General features: G+C 41.8%; 1 protein-coding gene across 10 annotated transcripts in view; it reads left to right on the forward strand.

Annotated features, from left to right (window-relative positions):
• The window catches only part of klhl29 (kelch like family member 29), a 167460-nt gene that overhangs the window by 115024 nt on the left and 30500 nt on the right, over positions 1–21936 (forward strand). For all 10 annotated transcript variants that reach the window (XR_013296734.1, XR_013296736.1, XR_013296735.1 and 7 more), the window contains 4 exons: positions 6878–7076; positions 12141–12323; positions 13588–13768; positions 21173–21366. Coding sequence is in view for 7 of the 10 variants with exons in the window: in XM_077586484.1 (XP_077442610.1) it covers positions 6878–7076; positions 12141–12323; positions 13588–13768; positions 21173–21366 (757 nt within the window). In the remaining 3 variants the exon portion in view is untranslated. The remainder of the gene's footprint in view (positions 1–6877; positions 7077–12140; positions 12324–13587; positions 13769–21172; positions 21367–21936) is intronic.

Genomic DNA, 21936 nt, shown 5'->3' on the forward strand with positions numbered 1-21936 from the left:
CATCCCTGAATTTATTCATTCAAATTTTCCCCTTCCCATACATGTGTTCGTTTCGGGGCGACAACTTAGGAGACGATGTACGTGGTGCGCAAGAAGGAATCTTCCAGCTGAACGTGTTCCTTTTCTCCCAATGAAGTCATGCCGAAACGCGCCGCACCTGTCGGCGGCGGCTCAGGGCGACACGGCGCCCTCCCCCGTCTGCTCTCTCGCTCCCCCCTCGCCCGAAAGCACCGTTCGTGGCCAAGCGCTTAGCGTATTTCGCTCACGCCTGATGTGCGCGCCGCGTTCTCATTGCAGTCGAACGGGTTTTGTTCGGGGGCTGGCTCTTCTACACGTGTTCATGTGTACGGAGGAGAGTGGTCTATTTTTCAACGGCAAGCAGACATCATGACCCTTTGTATGCTATTTGTTTCAGCAATTTCAAATCGCAGGCCTTTAATGGAAATTCTTACCGGGGCAGGCCGCCCGTAATGTATTTGCGTTTCCAATTTCTGAAGCAATACGTGGCTCTCTCTTTCCCAGTGTAAATAAGGTTGATGTACTATGATGTTGCCGTGGCGACGATGTAGAGGGCAACAGAAAATATTTTTACTTGCAATTTAGTAGTTCATGTGCTAATGCTATATATAGCATCAGAATGGAGATTGTTTTTTTTTCTAATTGGAATTTAGAACTATGGACTATGGAGTGGCTCGGTGGAAAGTGGTTAGCAAGTGTGCCTCGCAGTTCTGAGATCGAGGTTCAAATCTGGAGCTCTGTCGTGGAGTTGGCATGGTTTTTTTTTTTTTTTTTTACAAGTGCTCCGCTTTTCTCCCACATTTTAAAAACATGGTAGCCGGATTGAAAAACTAAGTTGCGTATAAGTGTGTTGTTTGTTTCACCGTGCCCCGTTATGGGCTGTCCATGAACTCGGCACCTGAATTAACGTGGGGTTTATTTTATTTTTTACATTTGTAGCGTTAGTATTGTGTAAGGGCAGAAACTTTGGTTCGAGACTTGCTGTATTGCACATCTTTTTGGATTTTTTGTGTGGCCCGAGTGCTTATCGGAACCCATTAGCGAGGGATAGTTGCATGTTGGGAGTCACGTTGTTTGGGCATATGGTCTCCTCATCCTGAGAGAATAGAAGAAGCGGGGAAAAAAGGCTAAAAGTAGCTGCTGCACATGAGCTCGGACCTCCCGTGGAGAGCTTCCATATGTTGGCCAAGCTAGCACTTGCACGCTATTCGTCATTAAAAATGAGCGCAATGCAGAAAAACGGTTCGAATCGGGAGACGAAAAGCTTTTAAGTAGTTATTAGATTCTATTAGACAACGATGACTATTTTGTCTAGACAAAAGTCTGATCCGTTTTTGACCGAGGAGATGGCCGTAAAAATAGCTTCCTTCCCATTATTTCCCAGCGTTGGCGTTGTACGTCTTCTCCCGTTAACGGTTTGTCTCGGCGACCGGTCGGGAAGACGAAGTTGACAGCTCTCGTTGTTCATCACTCAGGATGACGCTGGTGAGGGAGCGATGGCCACGAGGATGGAGAGAAATGGACTCCGTCTCTCTCTCTCGCTCTCTATTGGGCGTACATTGTTCACCAGTGGGAATGTCATGAGCGATGTCCCGCAGAGATGTTCGCGTGTGAGGACGCAGAGGTCGTTTTGTCTACTTAGCGCACTGAGCTCTAACCTAAATTTAGCATTTTGCACCCAATGGGAAAACGGCAAATAAAAGACTGTTGTCTGACGCGGCGCAATAATGAACTTGTAAACAATCGTTTATTATTGTTGCACTAAAATTAGATTAGATAACTTTATTCATCCTGTATTCGGGAAATTTCATTGTCACAGTAGCAAGAGGGTGAGAATACAGACACAGCAAAAGACATTTTAGACCTAAATAACATAAAAATAAATAAATAATATATATATAAATAATAAAATAAATAACATAAATAAAATAAATAGACAAATAAATAAATAATATATATATAAATAATAAAATAAATAACATAAATAAAATAAATAGACAAATAAATAAATATAAATAAAATAAGTAAACATAAATAAAACAAATAAACATACATACAATGAATACAAATAAATAAAATATATACACATAAATAAAATAAGTAAACATAAATAAAATAAATAAACATAAATAAAATAAGTAAACATAAATAAAATAAATAAACAAATGAAATAAATAAACATAAATAACAAAATAATGTCATCGGTATGAAGGAATTGTTTTCGATATCTCGATACGCACAATGATGATAGATGTCCAATCAAATTCACGAGTTTATCACTAGTAACACTTAAGAAATTTGGACACAAAGACTTCATTTTAACATCTAGTATCTTCTATCAATATTTCTGTTTTCTTAATCCTTGTGACGATTCCCCAAACAAAAGCCCCACTTTAGGATGCAACCTTTGAATTGAAATCTTCTGAGGTAAGGGTTTATTCATTTAGAAAACATGCCATTTTTTCTGAGCATAGCGACTTTCACTAACATGATTTCCCATTTTTTTAAATTTACCATAAACCGAGCGATTTTACACCCCAGTTTTCTCATCCCGTCGCCAAACCCGTTCTCGCCGCCGAACGTAAACACACCTGCGGCATAGCCAGATAATCACGTTATTATCGTGGCTACGCATCACACGCTCGTCGCTATTCTTTGAATTTTTTTTAGCTGTCGTAGCACTGCACTGCACTGCCCCCTGCTGTTTGTCGTCTTGATAATTCAGACAACTAAAAACAAGGGCAATCTCGAACGAAGCCTGGCAGAACTTTCTCTACTTCTGGCCTCCTTTTATTTTTTTCTAACCGTAGACTGACAGCTTGAGTATTCGTAGCGAGCGTGCATCTCATTTCCATGGCGAGCGTAGGAGGACGAGCGAAGAGCAGCGGCGGCGGAGAGCGAGAGGCGGAGGAACCAGTTTGATAGTAAGCTAGGAAAGAGAAGCGTGTACATGTCCCACAATGCATTGAGACGCTGGCTTTGTTTCATTAATCATTCAAAAGCCAAAACAAACGCGCAAAGAAGCCCCGCTGATTCGCTATTTGCCAGTTGGCCACGTCTTTTACATTTTTCTCGTGAAAAACACCAATAGTTATCGCTTTGTTCTGCTAAAATCCAAACTTTAAGCGTCACAATTCAGCCGTGCTGACTTTAAAAGGAATGGGAAAATATCATTAAAGAGGCGAAAAGTTGTTATTTTATCATTTTTCAACATTATTTTCCATCTTTGTTGAGATAACCAAACAAATGTGGATCGATGAAATCCGATTATTGATAAAACCCTCATAGGATTCAATCATAAACCAAAAAGCTAATATTTTGCCACCAAAACTTACCAGCATAATTTGATTATTGACCGCATAACATGAATTTACAAACATGATTTTACAAACATGATTTTACAAACATGATTTTACAAACATGATTTTACAAACATGATTTTACAAACATGATTTTACAAACATGATTTTACAAACATGATTTTACAAACATGATTTTACAAACATTAATCCCACGTCCCTTTTTTTAGAGATCAGATGCTAATATTTTGCGACCAAAACTTACCAGCATAATTTTATTATTGACCGCATAACATTAATTTACAAACATGAATTTACAAACATGATTTTACAAACATGATTTTAACAAACATGATTTTACAAACATGATTTTACAAACATTAATCCCACCTCCCTTTTTTTAGAGATCAGATGTGGTTTATTTTAAGTAGTTTTCCAGCAATATCCAACTTTTGGTTGTCAAGAGAAGCAGATTCAAACATGTTTTTGGATTTTTACAGATGGTGAGCAAGCTGTACTCGTGTTGGTTTTATTTGACCAAAAAAATCCCCTTCCTTTTGCTCCTCTTCCCCAGAAAGTTTAGTTTGGGGGGAAAAAAAGCAAGTTGAATTGAGGACTGTATCGAGACAGTCACTGACAGTTTTGTAAATCCCTAGTGCTGGTTGCCATGGCAACCGCCTCCTCTTCACATCACTTGATAGATTCATCTTTTTTTTTTTGCCTTGTGCATTGTGACAGTTTAAACTTTATTTGGAGATTAGAGTAATCCCCCGCTATAGTTCGGTGCACCTTTTGTGGTCGTTGCGGAGGGTGCCGTGTCCTCGACCTACAACCTGGGAACGGAACTCCATTGTAAAAGGACTTTCTGTATTTAGTTAATTCCATTCCTTGACCAAACTTTAGTCCTTTTACAATCAATTTCCCCATTAGTGAAGCTAAATAGCATGTTTACTGAAACAAACGACCCCTTTTGTTCCACTTTTGATTAAAATAAATCATAAGAATGAAGAAAATAGCACTATGCTAACACGTTTGCATCCCTTTTCTTTAGTTGCTAAAGAGAAGACACTTAAGAAAAACTCCCACAGGACTTACAGCCCAACCCAAGACTAAAAAAAAAAAAAAATGATATCCCGCTGCCTCCATGGCGAGAATCGTATTGATTTTTGTGATACGTGAGGTAAGCGTAGCTCGTTAATTGGTGGCCTCTTGCGAGAGTTGAAGTCTCGGTATAAAGTCAGTGAGGACATCCCGTCTCTGTCTTTTCATCCCCACGAGAGTAGCTTTTGTCTGGGAAAAAAGCTTTTATTCGGCACTCGAACCGCATTATTTCATATTTTATTGTTTGTCAAGGTTGGAGTTAGCGTAACATACAAATAGATGCCGCATTATTTCATGTTTTATTGTTTGTCAAGGTTGGAGTTAGCATAACATTCAAATAGAAGCTCGCTAATGTGTCCTTTTCACAAAGACGGAGCGAATTCAAGTGCTGTCGCCAATGGTTGCGCTACAGTTTGTGTTCCGTTTCAAACCGAAAGGGTTCTAGCACGTTTTTTTTTTAAAGCAGAACCGCAAAAAAAGCTTTAATTGAGCTCTGAAGGTCAGCCGCCGAGCACGGGAAGTGGCACTTCTTAAATCTGGCAGGTCCCGCCCGTGTTTACCCGCGCGGCTTGTTTGATAAACTGTTTTGGCAGACGGCGCGCTCCCCCGTGGGCGCCGGTAGCCGACAGTCCCATCTGCGGGGCTCGCGGAGAGGAAATGTCATCAGCAGATGTCCGCCGTGACGGGCGCCCTCGCCTACGCTTCCCCCAACCTCACACCCTGCCTTTTTTTTTTCAGCCATAGATGCTGAGATTTAATTCTGATTTTATGAAACCGGCTACTATCAAACTCAAATTTCCAACCGTCAGAAATGATGGTCTTACATCTGCTGTTATGATTTCCAATGATATCATTTTACGCTGAAAAAAAAAAAAACTTCACTTCATAATGCGCTATTCAATTTTGTTTTTGCACAAATAAATTATTATAACTTGAAACTATGCCAATTTTCCACATCTGTAGTTTGACAGTAAAGCCATGTTGTTAGGGTTAGTTGGGCTTTTACTTGTTTTGTCTGCTTTTTGCCTCTTGTGTCCCTCCGGGCTTCCCTTCCTCTTGTAACCAACTGTGTGTACTTTGTAATCAACCCGTGTCAGTCTATTTAAACCCCGTATGTTTGTTAATCTTTGTCAGATCGTCTGCATTGTTTGCTTCCATGTTGCCATGCTATATCCTCCATGTTCCTCGTTTTTCCATGTCGGAATTGATTTTGTTAGTTATTGATAAGATTAAATTATTTGAACTGGAAAGACTGCCATTAAGTGGTCACATTTCTGGACTGGATCGGTCATTGCTAGCCCCTCCCAGGCCTAATGTTTATCTGTCGGCGTCGGGATCAACCTATACTCGACTTAGAAAAATATTCTGTCCTGGAATTGATAGAATTGGCTGACCAATCAATTGACAGTCACCAAGTTTGACCAAAAAAATTAGCCCAAGCTGTGCTAGAATTCAATTTTTTTTCCAACGTACTTGGCGGATTTCATCAGTCGATCTGATCTGGGATCTGGATAGACGCGCCTACAGAATTTCCCATGGCCAAGTTAAAGTGTCGGGATGGAATTTTAAACCCAACTATTTTCCGAGCAAAGTAGAGCTCAGGTGCGTGAGGTTAGATGTTTGGCTTATTACTGGCTTTTTTTTTCCCCCCTGTCTGGGAGTCTGTTTTTTCCACCCCTGTCCAGCTGGGCCACGTGGCCAGGAGCCAGCCGAGGTCATCCCGGTCGGCGTCGGCCCGCTGCCGTGACACTAGGAGTGGGCTTGTTTACAGCTTTTGCTGTGGCACTAGACGAGTCTCCCGCGGGGGTTTCAGGCCACCGCACTTAAAAACAAGCATACACAATCTGCGGCTTTATATCACGTTGCCTTGGCAACTGTACCTCCGCTTAGATGCTAATTCCGGGACGGGCAATCTTTTGGTCGATCGATATATCGACGCATTCTTCTGATATTCCGACCTTTATTTTGTATTTTGACTTTTCTCTTATCATAATCCAATGCATATAATATTGCCACTTTAATATCTTAATTTTTTGACTGATCCCGAGTCCTATTTCTGTGTATGCCGTTTTCTCCACATGCCAAAAACATGCTGAGCTAAAAAAAATTTTTTACCTAGGTCTACAATGTCTTCTGTGTCTTATGTTTGTGTTACTACTGCAACCAAGAAATTTCCCGAATTCGGGAATGGCTGTTTGTGTCATTGTGCGCTGCGATTGGCTATCAACCAACCTTAGTGTGTACCTTGACCTGTCGTGAGCTCTAGCACCCCTTGCAACCCTTGTGAGGATAAGTGGCAGACATTGGAAATGAATATATTTTTTTGTTTTTGTTTTTCTTACTCTGTTCTGCCTTAAAAAATATCATTCAAAGCGGTCATGAGTTTTTATGGATTAGCATGTTAGCAAAAAAGACCGATTAGGCTGTAAATCAAATGAATGCTTTTCTGTTTTTGCTAGCACCTGTCAGATCTGCTGGCATCAGTTCGCCTGCCCTTCATCCACCCGTCCTACCTGCTCAACGTGGTGGATAACGAAGAGCTGATCAAGTCGTCGGAGGCCTGCCGCGACCTGGTCAACGAAGCCAAGCGCTACCACATGTTGCCGCACGCTCGCCAGGAGATGCAGACGCCACGCGCCAGGCCCAGACTCACGGCAGGTAGGTAGACCACGCTAGCGTTACGCCGGCTCGTAAGGTGGAAGCGAGGTCACGCGGCCATAAGGAGACGTCGCTCGGTATTGATTTTGGCCCACCGCGAAGCTAATGGGCCGCCGCGTGCTGTACGAAGTGAGGTCGCCGTGAATAGTCGGCCATCTTTTCAGGTGAAAGCAAGCGTGTACGTTCTGATGTTATTTTCCCCAAATCTAAAGAATAACACTCGGTCTAATTGATGCCCAGCATGGACGTCCAAAGCTTATCTACGGAGGTTTGCGGGGGTGTCGGACTCAGTTTTGGTTGACGGGCCGCATTCATGCCAACTAGATCTCACGTGGGCCAGACACAATTCCAATTTATTTTTGATAAATGAGCTCCAAAGTCAAGCAGAATAAACAACCCCTGTGGGCCGTATTGGACCCCCTAGTGGGCCGCTTCTGGCCCGGGGGCCCTATGTTTGACACCACCGGCGTAGTGCCACTTCACCTTGTGTTGATTAAATGATACTAAAACCTATTTTGGAGAAAAATATGATAATAATAATAATAGATTTACAAGTGTAGGCGCAGTCTACCACTCATTTAGTTTTATAGGTCAAGGTTATTAGCATTTTGTGGGAATTTCACATCATGTTTCGTACTTTGATAATAATGTTAAAAAAATGTAGGCCACAAAGTTAGTTTTTAAAACGTGGAAAGTTAATAAAATAGTTTTGGATTAGAATAGTGTTATGTTTTGATTACCCCAGTGATGGAAAGTTGCTAAAAAGCTGGATGATTTAGTCCTTGAATGCGTGTCCGTGGGTGAGTGTGTGTTGTTTTTTGGTGTGTGTGTGCGTGCGGGTAAAAAGGCGCGTAAGCAGATGGGGCGCCACCTGAGCACTGTTGATAAGACTGTCGAGCGTAGAAAGAAAAAGAACTGCCATCCGTGAAGCTTTTCTTGCTGAGCAAAGTCAATCTGTGGACTTTGAGTGCATTGTGAGTGTGTGGGTGGGTGTGTGTGTATGTTTGTGTGTGCAAGCCATTACTCATGAGGGAGGAACAAGTACCAAATAGTATTTCTCGTGTTTTTTGAAGTACGTTTTTACTCATTCAATGTCGTCATTGAAAGGGAATAAGTTTGAAGTGGAAAAAAAAACAGACAAGGAAAGTCACAGATTTTTTTAGAGTATAATGGAACCTGAATTTGTGTTTTTCATGAAAAATATTTTAAGGTTGAAGTCGAGTTTTGTGATAAAATGCTGGAAACTTTTGTTGGGTGTTTTTTATTTTTAGTTGAATTGACGTTGAAGGAGTGGAAGGATTTATTTAAATTGGATTGGATTTGAAGTTAGGAAAGTTTCATTGCAGACTTTTTTGGTGATTTGTGGAAAAACTTTTTGTGGGTTTAAGAGGGTTTTAGATGTCACAAAAAAACGGATTAAATGTGTTTTGGTTGAAGCTACAAATAGGAATCAGTATTTTTGCAAAAAAAACTTTATTGAAGGCTTAATGCTATGCATATCTATTTTTTTGTGTAATTATCTTTTGATTTTTGCAGGTGCTCTCAAAGCGCAGTATAAAAAATAATTAAGGCTCATTACAAACATATTTCAATTAAAAACTAATCGGATGGCAAATCAAATACAACGAAATAACAAAACGTTAAATTGACGTCAAAAAACATGCTTGCTTACATTCATTTTCAAAATAGTTCACTTTTTGCGGATCTGTTTTATTCACTTATTTAATTAGAGGGTTTGATGAAACACTACGCAAGAACGTTTTTTTTTTATATTTCAGGCTGCCCAGCCGGCGACCAATCACATCGCCAATAACCCGCATTAAAGCGTTATTTGGAAGGCCACCCGCTGCTTTTTGGCGGCGTCCCAATTAACACGTGTTGATCCCGACTTTGCGGTTCCTCCTAGCCAATAGCGGCGCTTCTCTTTCAAGCTTTAATTGAAAGTGTCGCACCCGCGTTTAAGCGGGCGGCAAGGTGAAGCCGTCAGCAGCTCGCAAAGACAATTAAAAGCGTTTTAACCTCGACTTTGTTGATTCTTGTCCGGCTACGAGTAATTATTAAGCCCAGCCGTTTGTCTCGGGGAGGAAATGCGGCGTGAGATTACTTGCGGCTCTGTGGATTTTCTACGGGTTTCTTTACTTCCACGCGATTAAGACGTTTACTCCGGCCGTTAAGTTGTCTCCGGTGTTCGCCAAAATTCATTTGATGACTAAATCGGTCATTGATGTTTACAAAAAACAAAGCCAGGTTAATTGGGGACTGATTTCCTTTAATGTTTACAAAAACCCGCCTTTTGGCTAAATTGGAAACCCACTCGTTTTGAATTTATGGAAACCTGCGTGCTAACATCTTGAAGACGTTTTTCTTATTTTCCAGAATGAAATGGGCTTTACGCTTTTTGAAGATTGGCTTGTCTTTTGGCTAATTTAATTCTTAAAACATGAAAGCAAGACTGAGTTGGTTTAAAAAAAGAACACGTCGCTCAGACGGCTTTGAACTGTCTTTCATGCTTACGAAAGTTAGCGTACGTCTGTCATTCACGTGATTGACAGGTGAACCTCAAAATGAAAAACCATAGGGATTGTCTCTACATTCTGTATGACCCAGAACGGGGTAAGAGACGAAAGACGTGGGTTTTTCAGTCAGCCGTTTGCGGTGCGAGGCGGCGACGGTCTCGCGGCTTATCGGAAAAATCTCATCCTGCGCGGACATCGAGAAAATAAATCCAGCTTAGGTGAAGCCAATCCACCACGCCGACCCGTTGGACTCGCTCAAAATCTGCCGTGGCCTTTTCCCGCATTCATTACAGACACGGGAACATCCGCTGACCAAATTGTCTGGATTTTTAGGGGATTTTTGCGACGACCTGTCGCTAGGCAGGTTGAAACTTTGACAGTCCTGGTAGCCGGCGGCGTTTGCGTGACAAGTCAGACACTTAAGGTGCGGGAAAAGGCAGTCGGTCAAAAATAATCACCTTTTGCTAGGCAGAGTTGATGGGACTGTGTCGGGAAAACAAATTCTGATGTTTACCCAATTAGATGGGATGGCCAATTGTCTATAATCCTTATAAAGCGTGATTTAAGGGTGTATGTTAAGATTCTCTCGCTACGTTTGTCCAAACCGTGCAATGTAGAGAGTTGAATTTTTTTATGGTGGCCAGAAACGGCTATCAGATCCTAATAGATGATTAGATTATGATTGAATTTCTTCACCTTCTGTGTGTAAACTCAATCTTTTATTTATTAAACACCCATTATTCAAAAGAGATTTTTTTTAATAGCACAACAATTGTTTTGGGCTTTAAACAGGTGAGACCGTTATACTTGTTAAAATAATGTTTTAAATTCCTAATTAAGTCTAATTACAAGAAAGCAATTCCTGCTGGATATGAAGGAGTACTGCACTCATACTTGGAGGGCATTTTGCGGTCTTCAACAGCTAAGTAGAAAAGCAAACACTCTAATACGCTCTCACACGTACTCTCACGCGCACTCGCTAGCACCATCTCGGGGGCGCCGTGGGCTCCTCCCTCAACATCGTCATAGCAAATTAGCACCCCGGGAGACAAATCACAGGGTTAGCAAATGAGAGCAAATGGAGTAAAAAAGAGAGCGTGATAAGACATAATGGTTATAGACCTGCAGCGAGATAGAAATGTCCCACACAGCTATTCCGGGTGTGTGTGGGTATAAAAAAATTGTATATTTGGGCACGTGTGTGTTCTACTTTGCGCAATATTTATGTACACGGGCGTCACTTATGATAAAACAGATCACATTGATGTTACCATTTCCTTTATGGTGAGTGACAGAAAAAAATGAGGCATGACAACTCACCCTGCACACCCCAAAATAAAGTAATAAAAAAATCCTACACGCATACAGTATTTAAAAAAAAAATTGATGGTTTGTATAAGCTAGAAAATCAGCGGTGGGAAGAATGGACTGAGCTGAAGAATCGATTGGGGCAACAACAACAAAAAGATAAAGCGCATGTTACCCTTGATATTTTCAGTCTATGAAGATTAACCCCCCATCACTCACCTTTTTCCTCATTCCCAGCTGACCAACCCCCCCGCTGACCACCCGTATCAGAGGGTCCTTGTCCCCCCACCCCTGTTCTGGATGTCTGTTGCTTGCAAACACACTGCTCACTCAGGTCTGGCGGCTGCCTTGTCGCCCGACTGGGAGTCGCTTAGTGGCAGCTTGCCAACCTGTTTGTGTGTTCTGGATCACTGGTGTCTTTATCCCGCCCACTGTGTGTGTTTGTGTGTTTTTGTGTGTGTGTGTGTACGTATAGTACACTACTGAAACACTATTGCAGTTTTCTGTTCCCTTGAGATACAAGTGTCCAAACTGACTTAACATTGGAACTCGCATAGGCGTCTCTGCACCAAAAATTGCATTTTGGAGGGATATTTTGGCAGATTTCAAACAAGATTACAATTTAACAATTTGGTAAATTGTTTCCCTAATGTGCCAGAGTTATTGTGAGGTGTTCATTGGAAAAAAAAAATGCATTTTTCGATTAATTCTGTCTTCGATGACCTGATATTTGACCCCCATTTGGATAATTTATGGAAAACTAGCGCCTCCAACCTTCCACTTGAGCTCATGCACTTAGCCATGACCTAGCATTGAACTTTAGTGTGATTTTCAAGCTTTATTTTGATCAGTTCTTCCTGGAAACAAACCTTTAGGATCCACAATTTGAAGTGAACGTTTCTGAGGTAGGACCTTATTGAAAAGTCATTTTTCAAATGGATTAATAAATAATACAATCAACCCTTGTGAGGATAAAGTGGTTCGGAAAATGAATGACTATAATCAAAAGCATTCTTTCATTTACCTTATCCTCACGGGGGTGCTGGAGCCTATCCCAACCAACTGTGGGCAATGGGCAATCCTAGTCACTCAAAATTATTGAGTTTTCTTTAAATAATACATTGCTTCATATCACATTTTGACACCGTGTGAGAAGAATCCGGTCAGAGTGGAACCCTCAAGAGTCTTCCTACCATCTGTCCACCTTCATCACACCTCCTCCTCTTCCTCTACGTCACAGGTGTGGCAGAGGTGATCGTCCTCGTGGGGGGACGCCAGGCCATCGGGATGAACCAGCGTTCCCTGACAGCGGTCACCTGCTTCAACCCTCAGAATAGCAAGTGGTATCCGCTCGCCAGCCTGCCGTTCTACGACCGCGAGTTCTTCAGCGTCATCTCGGCCGGCGATAACATCTACCTATCAGGTGAACCCACGCCTCGCCACTTGCGCAACAAACCTGGGAACGCTCAAGGTCAGAATCAAGCGTTTCCGTCTGACTTTTACCAACTATTTAAAGAGCGTGAAAAGGGCGTCGCAGCTCCGTTTCCCTTTTTCTCCATCGTGTTGGCATTTTTCTACCGTCGCGCCCCATTTGCGCCCCCTTTTGAAGCCAACCAGGCGTGCGCTCACCTTGAAGCCGCAACCGGATTGGTCTTCCAGGCGGGTGTCTCATATAAATGGAAATATGTGTACGGCGGCCGGGACAACCGTGTCCACCGGGGAAATCTAATTTTTTTTAAACATGTGGGCCAATCAGCTACTGCCGCTGGTCCAAAGCAAAATTATTTTCTTAAATGGCATCGGAGTGAATTTTTACAAGTGCTTATTCATCAGTAAAATAACCCAAACATTCCAACATGGACTCCTGTCAGTTACCTTCTAAGTATTAAAATCGTAATGGAAATATTTGTCTTTATGATAGATTTATTATTAATACACTTTAATCAAAACAGGAAGACATCATTAACATACACTGGCTACAACTTGCAAGGAAAATCACTCCCAACTCGCCCTCGTCCAGGATGATTCTGAAGAAACGGCATCCTCTGTCCATTTAGTCGCGCCATACTCAAAACATTTAATGTAATCTGATTCAAACAATTGCATAAGATAACCGAATAACACCATTAAGGTCAAAAAACAACTGCATATTAGATTGAAACCAAAAACACCTGCGTAAGAATTTGCACAAGTAAGCATACAAGGAGACCCGAGCGGATCGGAAACCAAAACAACTGCGTAACAATTTGCACGAATAAGCATAATAATTTCTTTATAAGGTAAACAGAGCGACCGTATTTTTAAACAATAATGCGAAACTTAACTCGATTATCGCCATCTGCTGGAATCCAAGTCAAAGCAATTTAAGAGTCCCTTGTAGATCTTCATTGCCAACTCAGATCAACAGTCAACATGGTGTCCTGTTCAGTCAATAGTCCTGAAAACAATTAACTGGCCTCGAAAGCAGCTGTGGGGGAAAGTGTCCTCATGCTTACTCGGTCCCAACATAAAGCACAAATTAATTTATAGCTTCATTACCTATTAAATGCTTAATGAACATATAGTAACATCCCAGAATAAACCCAACCTACGAGGGACTAGCAACCGGTTCCGTGTGTGGTCAGTTGGGATGGGCTCCAGTACCTAATGACGAATGACTAAAATTGTGTTTTTGGGTTTTTTTGCAGGTGGTACAGAGTCCGGCGTGATGCTATCTGACGTATGGTGCTACATGTCCTTGCTGGACAACTGGAACTTGGTGTCCCGCATGACGGTGGCTCGTTGCAGACACAACAGCTTGGTCTACGACGGGAAACTCTACGCCATTGGAGGCTTGGGCGTCTCCGGGAATCTAGACCACGTGGAGAGGTGAGTCCTGTTCAATGTTTCTTCTCCCTAAAACCCCTAGAAAATCTTTCATATAGATTCATTTTTCTTCTCTTGTTTGGCAGCCACATTTAGGTTTGTTTACCACCATAGCAACACGATTATTACAGGGCCAAAGGTGGCTTATTAATCCTTTATCCCCCCAAAAAAATGAAAGGTATATTTGTGTTTACCGAGAAAATGTTCTTTTTTCAAGTCATCTGTCTTCGATATCTATTCCAGTCTAAGAACTTCCTTGTTATTTGTCGAGTTTGTCCTACGTTTGCTTGTCTCGTACTTTATCGTCGCCCCCGGTTTCCCCCAAAAAGTCCTCTTTCACTTTTTGAGGAAAAAATACCATGTCACGCAGTCTTAGAACTATTTCGTAGTGGAAAAGGTCTCAATTTTCTCTACTCAGGCGCCACCAAAACTGTCATTTTATGCACTTTTGAGATTTTTCTGGAAGAAAATGTCGCTTATTATGCCAACACAGCCTGTTTCCTAAAATAAAAAGTTTTCGGTAATAATAGAAATGTTCCTGAGCTGACAAAACAACTAAGAAAACTCGGTGTAGTTCAGAACTTAAAAACCGATGGGTTGCAGTTCATTTTTAAAACCAGTAAGTTCAAATTCGCTAATGCGTGCTTGGTCAGTTTAGCCCGAACCATTTGTGACATGGGCTAGTTTTAAAAAGAACGCAGGTCATTTAGGGTTGTTTTTCCGGCAAAATCCAAAAATGTCATCTTTTTGGTGTCTCACTTCAGTCTCCTCTTCCCACAAAGTCTTGCTTGAATGAGCCGGCTAATGTGCGCCGCGTGCAGCTAGCGACATGTCACCGCAATGAGAAGGAAGAGTAGCAATCTTTTCCCGTTGTTGTTGTTGTTGTGTGGAGTCTGTGAGCCGAGACTAATGTCAGCCACTTCATGCATAATTTACCATCAAAGTTTTATGGAGATTTGATTTGTACCTTCACGCCTGTTTTGTTTGGCAGCTCCACTTATGAATGACACACATAGCATCATGTTTTTTAGCCCTTTGTTTGGAAGCGTAGCCGGTAATCAACGTGTCGGTCTTGATATTTTATTCGTAAAGGGAGAACTGTTTGGATTTTGGATGCTGTCAGAAACTACGTTGTTGTTTTTCTCTGTTGTTAAAATACTCGAAGATGCTTTGTAAAGCGTAGAAGTCAATCACGTCCTATATCATTGCTAGTGAGATTGTAAATGATCTATTTCGCTCGTTTGCTGACTGCGATAGACATCAATCCGTCTGATTATCTGTCACTTTTTATGCCAAGTCGTTTCAACTTTCTTCATTTTTTTCCCTTCAACAAAGCAAGAACGCGATTCATTTTGACGGAGGATTTTTTTTTAATAGTGTCTCGACACGTAAGCTCGGCTGGGCAATTTCCGAAGGGCGGCGCGGCGACAGGAAAGATTTGCAGCGAGACGGGCTGCGACAGCAAACAGCTGGTCGGCGACGTAGACCCGGGGAGCAGGTGTCGTAAATTACGCTCCAACCGACCACGCGGCGACGTTCTTGACAGATTATCAGCGAGCTATTTATTTCGTGGCGCTCGTAAATACGAGGCAAATCCCTGGAAACCGACTCCGGGTTGCTTGAGAATGCTGCGGTTTGGACCCTTTTGGTCATTCCAAAGAAAACTTTGATCTGGATTTGTACTGCTAACTTATTTTTGAGCAAACTATAGACTAAACTTTGGAGTTTTATGGGCAGAAACCATGAATAAATATTATAGGTTAAATTAAAGTAGCCGTTGGCGGTCATAGTGGGGAAGAAACACAAGGCACACCTGAGTATAGGGCGCACTTGAGTATAAGGCGCAGGACCAGAAAAATTATGCGACTTAAAGTCCAGAGAATACGGTAAATCTTTTGGAGTAATGAACGGCCATTTTCTTTAGTTATTTTAGACACAAATTTGTTGTCAAAATTTCCACTTTGGAAAGAATTATTGAATGTTAACCTTTTCAGCTTTCTGGAAAAGTTTGTTTTTTTAACCACGTTGCTGTTATCTTGTTTTAGTTTTGTTATAAAAGTTCACGAGTCAATATTTCACTTTTCAAAAGCCTAGTTTTAATGCTTTAATGATCGGAAAAGTTGGAATCAAGTTTTCACACTACGTTTTCTTTTGCTACTTGAAAAAGACGAGATCAGTAAAAATATTGCTGTTCTTTCAAAACATCTGGCAGTGATTAAGTTGGCCCATTGTCGGCCATATTTGTCCGGCTGGAATCTTCATCTACGTCGGAAACGCTAGCCCGTGTCTTGTTTCTAAGAGGAGAGCTAATAACATTCCGCAATCATTACTCAGCGGATAGAAATGGCTGCCGATGTTTGATATGCGGATGGCAGCCCGGGGACGTCGCGACAGCTGCAAATTGATTTGCCGCGTCGCTCGTCGCCTGATGGATGCGCACGGACGCCACCGGTCGTTTGTGTGCACTCGTTGTTGCCGGCGCGCATGCAGAGTCGAAGGCATTTATTAGACGAGCTGTCGTCAAGAAGGGGACGGAATCATATAACATCACGTCGCGCTTTCGGCTCGGCTCTTTCTCTTGAGTTATTGTCGGATTACTGCATTTCAAATAGCATTTCACTTTAAAAGCTGCTTCCTATTTGTGTACTCCTGACTACGGGAACGTAAATAATCACTTTCACGATACAAACTCATGTTAATTAAGGGGTGCCGCAGCTGAAAAATGTCTGATACCATATTGTTTTTTAGCGTAAGAACCAAATCGCCCTACATTTTCAGTTAGTACTTTCGATTTTACTACAAGGGTTACTCTCATTCCTTTGAGTTCGCTTTTTTTAGTTTTCGCGTCTCATTTGTGGTTTCCTTTCGGACGAAATCTTTTACGCTGCTCACCGTGAAATTCCGAGCTCGCCGTCGCAATTACGCCTTCAATCGGACGCATCTCAAAGCGGCCCGGATGCAGTTTTTCCTTCGCCGCATTTCAACGACGATCCAACCCGGCCGCTAATGGCTGACACTTTTTCATTTTTGTAAGTCACGGAATTGTGGGGGAGGCTTTTAACTTGCAATCAGTTGCCCTGGGCCCGCGTGTTGATTCTTTAGCAAAGCAATATGATTGCGGAATATTGAATAATTCATGCCTGTCTAATGATGTGTCAATCACACCATGGCGCTTTTGTTTTATTTATTGCGCCCAGGTTTGCGCGTCCTTCAAGCGCCATTGCCGCTTAATATTTCATGAGGAAGGGTTAGCAACGTGGCGCCCGATTTTGCAGTCGCTCGGCGGGGGTGCTGGGCTAACAAACACAACGGGTAGAGTTTTGTGTATTTTGTTTTTAAGATATCCTGACTCAGCCGATTCCTAATTTAGCGTCAGATTGTGTTCTGGGATGGTTCGTTGTGCCTTAGTAAATATCGACATGGCTCGTGTTTCCAATTGTTTTATCCTTGATTAAGCTAAATGGTGCTAGCAAGGCATTGTAAAAGATTAGCAGTACAGATTCAGAATGGTAAATCCCGACCGATCCAGCTGTGATTCTGAGCTTTGTGTGGAATAGCAATAGCTATTTCAAGACCTCAAAAGTCAATCTAGTCGTGTCCTGACCCAGATCGCTAATTATTATCAGGTCCTGATGAGGTTATTGTTGGTGTATCGGACAGTGATGGAATATGTCCCAATATCGGATCCAATCTGGTAGTCTTGTGTCTTCAGTACTATCGTACTTTTCAGTTAATCAGATCTCCGGGGAAATGTGTCCGCAGATTTAAACTACTTAAGAAGCTAATGATAGAAACCCTGTATCAATCTTTGGTTCGGTATAGGATTGGATAACTTTATTCATCCCGTATTCAGGAAATTTCATTGTGACAGTAGCAAGAAAAGGCATAGTTATAAGTTAGACAGTACAGTCAAAGGCCGCAGAACAACAAAGCAAAAAGCACAAAGTACAAAGCAAATCAAAGTCAATGGGATCATCAAGAATTGATCAGGAAATGATATCTTTTGGATCGGAAGACTGTCCTATCGTAAATTCAGATCAAGTTTTCTCACAATCTTTGTCTGGTGTAGTGCTCCAGACCAAGAATTCTGGGAGTCGACACCAAAACGAGCTCAAACCAGACGAGATCCTAATATCACAAGTGATTTATTATATTCTTTCACCTCGTTTTCCTTAAAAACCGGTAGATCAGCGCTAGTCTTGACAAAAAATCCTGAGTTTATCCCCCGTCCCAGACCAATCTTGAGTTTGACAACCTACCTTTGCCCACCTAGCTCAACCAACGGCTCACGTTTGAATCCTTAAACACCCCAATCGCAGGACCAAGAGTGAATGATTCGGAAACAAGGAGGATTCTGGTAAAACTCCGTCCAGAGTTATGGCTCATTTTTCCACTCGGCTAACGAACCGCTGTTTCTCTACCTGCAAGCGTTTCTCCGTTTGAGCTCAGGTAAGACCCTCGATCTGTTACGGTGAGTGCCAACTGGTGGGTGGTTCCAGGGGCGCACCACAGGGAGGCGACCCCTCTGCCGTCGGGAACAAGAGGCTCCCAAAGCCCCCCGCTAAAGCCACTTCCCTCCTACCGAGCTAATCCCTTGCTCCTCTAGATTAGGCAAGTTTGCGGCAGTAGCGCCCCGCTGGGCTGTCAAGATTGACACCCCCACCTCAACCCGGGTGTGCGACCCTCGCCACCACACGCAGTCCACCGCTGAAAAGGATAAATGTATTTGCCCCAATATGAAGACAAACTGCGCTAAGCTAATTTCCCCACTAATTATTTTAAGGGTTTTTTTTGGCCGGTGCAAAACTAGTCCAGCGAGGAGAGTTGATGAAAAGAAATCGATGCTACCTTCCCTACGCTAATAAATCAAATTCGGACGGGGAGCCTCATTGCTGGCAGACTTTATTTAACACGCCGGGTAATATAACGGTGAAGAATGCGGGCAGACGGGATGTTCATTGTGATGGATCACGCCATTTTGGGACTCGCTCGACTTACAAACTGGGAGAAAAATGAAAGCGAAAATGGCGCTAGATGCACTCGGCGCTGACTATAAAAAGTTGACGTTAAAAAAAAAAGCTTGATAACATCACTCTTTGATTATTGCTTGCAAAGATGTAAACAGGAAAGAAATATGCAAATGCTAACATTTTACCTGGCTAGCATACTAATTTCGTAAAGCTGTATACTAGGGATGTCCCGATCATTTTTTTTTGCGTGAGACCAAGTCTAAAGACTATTTTGATCCAAAAACTTTTTACTAATTTTTCCCCCAAAATATTTTTTTTCCAACTTGACGTATTTTCACTTTCCACCAAAAACGACCTCTTGTCAAATATACTATTATTTATGTTATATATTTGCATCTTTAATGTATTTTGTTAAATTTTCAACCAAATGTTCATCTCAAAACATAGACATTTTTCTGCTAAATTATTTTTTCCTGAATTCTTACTAAATATTTTCTCCCTCAAATTTGAACACTATTTTGATCCCAAAACTTTTTTACAAAATTTTCCCCCAAAATATTTTTTTTCCAACTTGACGTATTTTCACTTTCCCCCAAAAACGACCTCTTGTCAAATATACTATTATTTATGTTATATATTTGCGTCTTTAATGTATTTTGTTAAATTTTCAACCAAATGTTCACCTCAAAACATAGACATTTCTCCCCTAAATTAAATTTTCCTGAATTCTTACTAAATATTTTCTCCCTCAAATTTGACTTGTTCACAAAAACGAACACTATTTTGATCCAAAAACTTTTTGCTGTCCGCCGAGCAGATTTAAAAACAAAAATAACAATCTAAAAGTGGCAAATTTAGCATAGACCTTATATCTTTTTGGTCTGGATCAACCAATCTCATCCGAATGAATTAATTCCTCAGGATTACGTCTTAATCTGGGATGCCAGTTGTGTCATGCAGCCTCCACGGGGATTACGTGAAGGTGACACATCGTTGTGAAGGACACCCAAACCGCTGTAAATCATCTGCATGGATTTTTTTACGCCGTCAGATGGTCCAAAGACCACCAAAAAGCGATTCCGTACGCTACCTTTTGAGTCAGCATCAAAAACCACCACTCTGCTGCGTCACTAGAAGAGGTTTTGTGTACGAATTTATTGACAGTGAAACACAAATAGGGAACGCGCCGCTTTAAATCGCTAACGTTTCTCTCGCTGTTTTCTCTTTGGCGTCTCGCCGCGTTTTCTTATCTTTCCCGTGACGGTTGAATTGAGTTTAAAAAATAAAATAAAATAAAAAACCCTGGTAGCCGTCATCCCGTCGAGCTCATCCGCAGGGGTAAACAAAGCCAAGTGGCTACTCAACGGGTTGCATTCCTGTGATTTTTTTTTACCCACAATGCACTCAAGTAGCAGGCCGATAATGATTTTCACATCACGTCGTCTGCGAATGGTCGATGATTTCATCCTGCTCCGTGATTGGGTGGCAACCAATTCACCCTATTAGGCTGAGATGGGCTCCAGCACCCCCGGAACGTAAAGTGAAAATACAAAATGAGGTCTTCTTGATTCATTTTTTATTATTTTTTTCTCCCTCCTCCAAGATGGTGGCCGGTCCACACCAGGGCTTAATGGCGTGTGTCGCGCGACATGTGTTTGCTTTGTGTAATTGCTTTAATTGCCGTCATTTTGCGCAATGCTGGCCCTTTTTCTTCCTCCCTGGTGGTGCGCGCGTTCGGCTAATTACGCCTGTCAGCCCCGCGGCCCGAAAGTCGGGAAGCCTACTCTACTCCGAGTGTGTGTGTGTGTGTTCGTCTCTGTGTGTGTCTGTGTCTGTGTGTGATACATTAGTGCAGTGTGTAAGTAGGACATATAGCAGGGGTAGGGAACCTATGGCTCGGGAGCTACATGTGGCTCTTTTGATGGGTGCATCTGGCTCTTTGCTAACCTGTGAGCTAAAATATGGAAATCGCTGGTGACAGAACTGAGATATTACATCTAGAACTGCTTTAATCTTCATTTTTTTTGTAGTACACTCTTCTGGAATGCATCCTCTCATTGATTAGCAACAGCATAAGAATCTTTTTTTTTAAAAATCTGTTTTTTCCACTTTAAAAGTGGTGAAATTACCCCCCAAAATTTTGAAAAGGAACTCGTTTACATGTATGTATTTTGACTTTTAAATTCGTAGTATGGCTCACAAGGAATAACTTTGGAAAATATGAATTGTTTGTGGCTCTCTTCGTCAAAAAGGTTCCTGACCCCTGACGTATAGCATTTAGAGCAGGGGTGTCAAACATAAGGCACGCGGTTGCGTTTGTGGCTCATTCGTGTCATCCCTACGGTCAAAATGGCGCCATCTTTGGCAGCCAATGAGTTAACGAGGAAGCTTAGGAGCGAGGAGATTGAAACTGGATTGTGGTTTGTGTTCCCTACAGGTACGACACCATCACTAACCAATGGGAGACGGTGTCGCCGCTGCCCAAGCCCGTGCACTCGGCGGCGGCCACGGTGTGCGGCGGCAAGGTCTACGTGTTCGGCGGAGTCAACGAGGCGGGACGGTCGGCAGGGGTGCTGCAGTCGTACGTGCCGCAGAGTGACGCCTGGAGTTTTATTGAGTCGCCGATGATAGGTCAGTTCGTCTTTGGATTTTAGCTAATTATTTGGGTTTTTTTTATCGTAAAAAGTAGACGTGATGGAGACATTTTGACTTTTTTTTAACAATTGCAACCAAAATTTAGGTAAAATGTGGTTTTATTTTTTTAAATCATCTAGCTGGAAACCAAATTATTTTTCAGTTTTTTTGGTGAAAGATTTTAAAGCAAAACGACGGTTCTGGTTTGCGGCTTCGGATTTTTTTGTGGAATTCAAGTTACAATTTCTAGCCTTTTCGGGAAAAACAATCCTCAAGTTTAAATTACGGTGAAGAGTAAGTATGATTTTTGTTACCCACTAAAAAAAGTAGTAATTGTTGCAAGAAATCCTCCAAAATTGTCAAAAAAGTATTTTCCTGCTGATTTATTATGACATTATTTATTCGCATGAAAAAAGGTGCCGAGTTATTTCAAATTCATTTTCATACCCACTAAAAAAAGTAGTAGTAATTGTTGCAAAAAATCCTCCAAAATGGTCCAAAAAGTATTTTCCTGCTGATTTATTATGACATTATTTATTCGCATGAAAAAAGATGCCGAGTTATTTC

Source organism: Stigmatopora argus, chromosome 19, assembly GCF_051989625.1.
Source record: "Stigmatopora argus isolate UIUO_Sarg chromosome 19, RoL_Sarg_1.0, whole genome shotgun sequence".
Lineage (NCBI taxonomy): Eukaryota > Metazoa > Chordata > Actinopteri > Syngnathiformes > Syngnathidae > Stigmatopora > Stigmatopora argus.